At 42.2% G+C, this 7803-nt stretch overlaps 1 protein-coding gene across 2 annotated transcripts in view; it reads right to left on the bottom strand.

Moving 5' to 3' along the window:
• Positions 1-4784: 4784 nt before the first annotated feature.
• Positions 4785-7803, bottom strand: part of RANBP10 (RAN binding protein 10) — a 49799-nt gene continuing 46780 nt past the window's right edge. For both annotated transcript variants that reach the window (XM_081018359.1, XM_081018360.1), the window contains exon 14: positions 4785-7294. In XM_081018359.1, the coding sequence (XP_080874485.1) occupies positions 7164-7294 (131 nt within the window). In that variant the 3' untranslated portion in view covers positions 4785-7163. The remainder of the gene's footprint in view (positions 7295-7803) is intronic.

The raw sequence follows: 7803 nt of genomic DNA, 5'->3' as shown, positions 1-7803 counted from the left end.
GTTTAAATTTAAATGTAGATTAACCAGATTGACCCAAATGCTGTGGGAGGGGTTGTTCATTTTCTGCAATACTGGCATATGCTATGAAATTAAAGTGCCTCAGGGTAAAGCCCTATTACTTGATGTACTGGTGTAATGTACCTCGGGCTACATATGCTTCAGATTACATACGCTTCAGGTTACAGACTCCGCTAACCCAGAAATAGTACCTCGGGTTAAGAACTTTGCTTCAGAATGAGAACAGAAATCATGCTCCGGTGGTGCGACAGCAGCGGGAGGTGTCATTAGCTAATGTGGTGCTTCAGGTTGAGAACAGTTTCAGGTTAAGAACGGACCTCCAGAACGAATTAAGTTCTTAACTCGAGGTACCACTGTATATACTTACCACAGTTGAATGCTGCACCTGTAAGGCGGTGTTACAGATATAGCTGATATATTTTACACGAAAATTGACTAGAACTGAGAGATGCAGCCTTGGGGGCTGCTCAGGTTGTTACCTATTACCTTGCAGGTGTCAGTTTTGTTCATATATTTATACACAGTGCTTTTTTTCTTAAAAAATATTTAGGGGTACTTTCATTTTCCTACCCACATTGAAAGATTCACAAAATGTTTAGGGGTATGCGTACCTCTGCATCCCCCCAGAAAAAAGCACTGTTTATACCTAAAGCCAGCATTTCAAGTCCCTCACGTGTTCTCATCCACAGGAAACAGTTCGGCTCTATTGCCTCTGGAACTTCACTTCTTCTAGACACGAGGAGCAGGTAACAATATATAACATAATAAGCACATTGTTAGTATTCTAGAGATATGTTCTACCTTCATGCTTTTCAAAAGTTTATTTTATGTCCCCCCACTTCATTGTGACCTTTGAGCAATGAAGGCTATATAGATGAAGAGTAGTTTTCTCTTAATAAATGTAATTTGGAGCGCTGTCGGCAGCCAGGCAAACAGCAGTGTGATCTCTTACATTTTAATTATATAGTAAGAAGATATGGACCCTAATTCTTACACAGCACATTTGCCATCCTTTGCCAAACTAACAACCCGCTTATTAAAATGGGTGGGACTTCTTAATTTCAGCAAATTCTAGTGAAAACTCAAGACACTGTGGAACAAATTCTTCTTTGCTGCTTGTTCTCAGACACTTGAGAGCAATGGGAGTTTTGTGTGACTTAGGCAAATATGCCACAGAGTGTTCTTCAACAGTAAATGAAAATAGGACTTATATTTATTGAAGGTACGGAGGCTTTGAGATTTACCAGTGAATGTCAACTTGGCTCTTGGCATTAAAAATTATGGTAAACATTTAACATTCACCCAGATTTGGCAATAGACGTCACCCAAAGACTTAAGACCCTTGATAGTCAATGTGGGCAAGTTCTAATCTTCCTTCGTCAAACGGGAATCCTTCATGGCATGAGGTTACCTGGATAAAGCCTACATTTCCAATCCAGGGATCGCCAACCATTTTGGGTCTGTGGGCACATTTGAAAATAGAGAAGCTGTGTATTGGGCACCACACACACACACACGCTGCAAACAAGCACTTATCACAACCTACGTTATTAACTACAACCCAATGCTTCTTTTAAGCCTAATTTCAGCAGGGGGAAGAGGACCCTGTGGGCATAAGGGAAAGCCTCTGGGGATGAACATGCGCTTGTGAGCAACCCCTGCTCTAATCTATGAAAGGCTATTCATTCTTGTAGGTATTGCCTACCTAAAGCTTGTCTTCGCCCAATTTCATAATGATGTAATAGCTGGATAAATACAAGATCACAGTGGCCAACTGTAAATATTTAAGGTGTGGCGAAGCACACAATGAAGTGTGCTTTTTAATATTTACAATCCTGCACAACAATGTACAAACTAATGTTGTGGCGCACAGAGTATGGGCACACATGCAAATGTGTGCACACGCGCAAACACACATAAAGGAAGCTGTATTGTATCATGTCAGACAACTGATTCACCATCTAGATCAGTGCTGTCTATGCTGACCAGCTGTGACTCTCCAGAATTTCCAATAGGAGTGCTTTGCAATGATACCTGGAGACTGCATCTGGGACCTTCTACCTGTACATAGAAAGCATGTGCCCTTTCACTGAGCTATGGCCCTTCCCCAAGCAGACAACATACACAAACAGTACCAGAATGGAGCATAGGAGAGTGACACAGGACACTGGCAGGTGCACATGGATGTATATTTTAATAAAAATAATTCTGTCAAAATACAACAGAATGTGGGTTTTTTTTAAACCATATTTCCAGTACACCCCCCCCCATATTTTTTTTCTTCAGTTAAAATTTCCTCCCCTCGGAAGGGTTTCATGCTAGCGTTGGATAACTGAACTCACAAATACTAAGCAGAGACTGAACCAATGTGCACAGCTTGGTAGGATGTCCACTGAGTCAATGTCCTCAATGAAGAGAAAGAACTCCAAGTGATGATGGAAGCCTGGTGGAGCTGAGGTTCTGCTCAGCCTGTTTTATTTGGTGATTGGGGTTTTTTTGTTTTGTACAGTTGATGATGCTATAAAAAAGTTAACAAAAAAGTGTCCTGACATTCCATGCTAGAGCTGGTACCTGAGTTTTGAACAACTGGAAAAGGCAGGGGTAGGGTGGGAGATAATTGAATTAAAATAAGCACTTCACTGAGTAGGGTTTTGTTTTGTTTTTGTCCTAGCTTGACATCTAAGATGCAATCCAGTCACACTCTGCCACCCACCTCATGTTGCTGTCAGCCGATTTAAGATGAGAACACAGACACCCCAAAATTAAAAATGTAGAAAACAATCACCAACCCATAGTTTTAAACCTTAAATAATGTTTCTTTGTAGTAAATGTCAATCTTTTCTTTTCAATATGCTTCAGAGTACTTCCCCAAGCAGTGTGGCCCCACCATACAAAAGCTACTTGGTTCTATGAGAGTCCTAGTCAGCAACTAATTTTGCCTGAAGGGAAGTGTGGTGCACATGGCTCTAATGCCCAGTGGCATGTCAACAACAATTTCCACACCACCCCTTTTGCTCCATTTCCCCCCTTATTTAAAGAACAGGTTTGGCAACTAGCATCCAGGAGACCAGTTTTGGCCAACAGATCACCAACTGGTGAGCCCGGTGCTTGAAACCCGCCACTAATTTAGAACAAAGAATTCCTCAAGTTACAAAGTATATATGGAAGATGAGTAAGAGCAGCTTGGGCTTGATGAAAGGATGGATGTTTGGGTGCTGTTGGGAGGCATGCTACCCCGCCTGTGGTTAAAATGATTAGTTTAGGGAAGCATCGGAAACATGTACCTTATTGAACCTCTAGTGCCACCTGCCATGTTACAAAAGGCCTCCAGAACCAAAGCTCTAGCTCAGGTCTATGGTCTGGTAATCTCATCCTGCAAGGCAGATAGGTTGTCCAAAAATAAGATGTTAATCTAAAAGCAAAATCACTCTTCTTTTGCGCCAAAGGAACTGTTTGGGGTCAGAGTGAAGAAGTAATGAGTGTACTGCATTTACATTCTAGGACGGGGTGGCTAATCTGTGACCCTCCTTTTATAGAACCATACCTCCACTTGTCTTATATCTCCTGCTCCTAATATGAGATCAGATATAACACTCCTTATATGTGGAAAGTCTCATTTGTACAGTGTTAAGAACTTCTAGAGTATGGGGAGACTACATAGACAAGAGAGTGTGCTTTTTTATCAAGTGATGGATCAGCATTCTTCAGCATAGTATTTCAAAGAATGGTTTAAAACAGCTGTAGACTAGAGAGACTATTTTACTGCCAGACTGAAGAGCAATCAGCAGTGACGCTGTTGGATTCTAGACACCACAACTAGAGACTTTCAATCTCTATTCCATCTATATGGCAAATGCCCTAGAAGGGGAGGTTGCTGTAAATTCTGCAATTTCACCCCATAGCCTAGACAGATATCCCCTATGCATGTTATTTCTTGTTGCTCTTGATCATAATGGCTCTGATGACCACCTACTAAAAAAATGAGTATTTTGTATCCAAAGTGGATTATTCATAGTTAGCTGCTGTAAAAAGAGAATACTATTTCATCAATATGAATATGAACACATCTGGGAAAATTTTGTTTCACAAGTTCCATAGTGTTTTTGATTGAATTAATTTTAACCTCTAAAGTACATTTACACTGTTAATTTAAGAATAATTGCTATAGGCTTTGATACCAACAGCCACACTTTGGCTACACACTCCAGGAGTTTCTGGGTCTAAACAACAGTTGTACCACAAGGAAACTCTTGAGCTGAGCTGGCTGGTACTGAAAGTCTTCTTCAAGTGTGACACAGAGTACCTCCAATGTCTACAGGATTTCAAGCTTTCATACATTATCAAAGCAGATTGCTTTAGATCAAAAGCATGTTACCCACCATAAGTGTGGGTAACTTGTTTCTGAGAAAATATTCAAAGCAACTCTGTAAAAAGGAATGTTATGGAGGCAGGGAATCGCTGGTTAAAGACTCGTCCAAAATAGGTAAAATTTAAAAATTAAATCCTAAGAGCTACATACAGTAATAGCAGCCAATTGATAGGTTGCTGGTGCAGAAAATGAGATTGGAGATATGAAGATGTCAGTTTTCACACCAGGACACAATTAGGGATGGATTTTAAAATCAGTGTTTTAAACAGGATTTGCTTATTGATGTGTAAGCTAGCACTGAGCACTCTTTAAAATGATCTAAGACAGGATAGAATTGTTAAAACAACACTACACATTTGAGTATCATGTTGACCAGTTATTGATGGCAGCTGGCAAAAAAGGATAATGCTTTCCTTTATTCAATGCAGTCAAGATGATATTTTGCTTTGATCTAACCTGTGCAAGAGAGCAATCATAGCCAGTTATGTAACACTATCAGTGCAGGGACAGGGGGGATTGAATTTGGAACTGTGTCTTGCACAGCCATCTCTTTAATTTTAAAGTGTTTCTGTAGTCTCTCAGTAATAGTCAGCCCAGCAGAACAAGGGATGAAAACAGTGTGTTTACTTCCACCACCACTACTTTACACACAAACACATGAAAATAGAGGTGGTCTACAACTGATGAGCACTGTGCAGGATCATTCCCATCACACGTACAGGTCACATTCTTGAATGTGATGCTCATTCTGTATGTTCCAAGTCACACGTGTGTTATTCACCGTTATACCTGCAAGCCCCAAACTAAACTGTCAGCTTCTTTCTAATGCAGGCATAGGCAAACACCGGCCCTCCAGATGTTTGGGACTACAATTCCCATCATCCCTAGTCCTGTTAGCTGGGGATGGTGGGAATTGTAGTCCCAAACATCTGGAGGGCCGGAGTTTGCCCATGCCTATTCTAAATGTGACCACTGTTCTTCACCTCAAGAAGCACACTTATTTAGCACATTCCCCGTAACCTTCTGCAATACTGAAAAACCACTTGAGCTAAATGTCTCGCTTGTTGATTTTATAGGAGTCACTTTTCCCATCAGAAATGTATATTAAAAGCTAGACAAGATGTTGAAATATGCCAGCAAGCCAACAATTCTGAAGCTGCATAATCCATACTATAATCTGACAAAATTGCTTTTAGTAGTGTGCCTCTCTTGATATACATATATACACCCTCATATAAATTAGGCTGGCACCTGAGTTTTTCACCCATTATGCCTAGCAACTTTTTGTGAGGATTTCTGCAATACCCTGGTTTAGAAGTGTCTGTCCTTTTTTTTTTTTTAATGGCTACTCCTTGGAATAAAAACTGTAAACTTTTTTTAAAAGGAAAAACTAAATATTGGCTTATGTCCTCAATTTCACATTTTCGTTTGTGGCTGATCAGTTGTCATTCAAGCATCTGACGGACTTCAAGTTCAGTGTGGAACAAAGATCCACAGGTAATGAGGGAGGTGTGATCTGATCTACCTGAGCCCCAAACCTGGACTGGGAGCTTGTCAACTATGAATGACCCCAAAACACAGGGGGCGTGCAATTGTATAAAAAAGCAGACAGCAGTCCAAGTGAAAACCCCTAGGAGAGTCTCTAGCTCAAATAGAAAAAGCTAGAGAGACACATATCTCCCAGTTTCCACATCATCTGACACTATTCCATTTAAAAGACAGGTAAAGTCACTCTGCCTTCAACATCTCTATGGGACAAGTCCCATTTGTTTGATGCTAGCTGCCACCTAAATGCCCATATTGGATTAAATGCGCTAATCAAACTGTATTGGGCCTAGGATCCCTTCCTCTACTGCATGGGTAGTTAAGATGATGCTTTCCAGATGTTGTTAAGACTACAGATCCCATAATCCCTGACCACTGATCATGTTAGCCAGGGCTGATGGGAACTGGAGTCCAACATCTGGAGGTCATCATCTCAGCTGCCTGTGTTATAATGTTGGATGTGTTTAGGCAAGACATTGTTCCTACTCTCAACCATGTTTAGGGTGGGGGGGTATGCTTGGTTAAGACCATCTCCATCTGTCTCAGAGTATCAGGCCATTTTACTAGAAGATGAGACCAAAATACTACACACCTTTCATTCTCATTCTCAGCTTTTCTCCATAGAAGTTCCAATGGCCACCTGTCAGTTCTTGACCTTGAATATCACATGGCAAAAAAGAGACAAATGAGCCTTTCTGCTCAGGCAGTAGAGATGTGGTGGCACAGGTTGGTCTCCAGTCAAAACACAAAGCCTCTTGCCTTTAAGGGGACTAGCACTAGAGAACAACACTGCCCTGGTGACATGCGTGCCAGCAGTTTCCCCTCGTGAAAATAAAAGCAGGCCATCACCAACAGATACACTTTTATCTCTAAATTAGTAGAAACCAGCTCAGCACAAACTCTCCAGATATAAATACTGGTGGCTCAGTCAGAAAATAAAATAAAATAAAATAAATCCTAAAGTAGGAAAGGCGCTACATCAGAATGACCAGTGAAAATACTGAGTGCTGCAATGGCTGCAGGGCAGAGCAGGCTGTGGTGGTGATGACGACAGGGGGAAGGCCCTGCCAGCAGTTTCCAAGGTGAGAAATGAAGGCATCACAAGGATTCCCCCTCAGTCAGCAATGTGTCCTTCCGCTGGGCAGCTTGCCCTTGGGGGCGGTGGGAAAATGCGAGGCAGGGGGAAGTGATGGTGGCAGCACTGGAGGGGTCACTCTGTCTCACTCAGTGGCTAGTGCAAATAGTCATCCACTCTGGCGAAAGAGCAGGAGCCCAAGCCCACGCGGGCCATGAGCCGCAAGCACTCCGAGGCCTGGCCCAGGGCAAGCAGCAGTGGGGGCTGCTTTGGCAGGTTCTGAGACTCTGCAGAAAGAGAAAGAGGGCATTGTGACAATGAGGCGATGCACAAAGAGCATGTCATTGATAAAAGCTACTTTATTCCATCCCCCACACCCCAAAGCTGCAAGAAGGCTCTTCCCCACAGAGGACTGGAAAACACAGAAGAGGAGTGGGGGTCCCGCCAGTTGTCAATGGGCTCCAAACCCCCACCAGCACGGCCAGTGGTCAGGAGTGATGGGAGCTGTAGTCCAGCAACATCTGGAGGGACACAGGCTCTGGAATGCATACAGACCCTACGAAGGGAAAGATCCATCTGAAGCCTGATGACAGTACATGAATCTGGCCCAAGTTCAGCAATGTTGCAGCCCACTGGTTTCAATATGAAAATTATACACAGGCATAGCTTTATTTCATGGTAAGCAGTGAGACCGACGAAAGCTCAGCATCTGTTGGACCATGCCTTCAAGTTTTATCGAGGTATCCCAAATTCATTACATATATTACCACATTACTCTATATAATAACCCTGTAAG

This window comes from Podarcis pityusensis (assembly GCF_964106645.2).
Source record: "Podarcis pityusensis genome assembly, chromosome: 8".
Classification (NCBI taxonomy): Eukaryota; Metazoa; Chordata; class Lepidosauria; order Squamata; family Lacertidae; genus Podarcis; species Podarcis pityusensis.
Note: the sequence above shows the minus strand (reverse complement) of the source record. Positions and strands in the feature narration are given on the sequence as shown.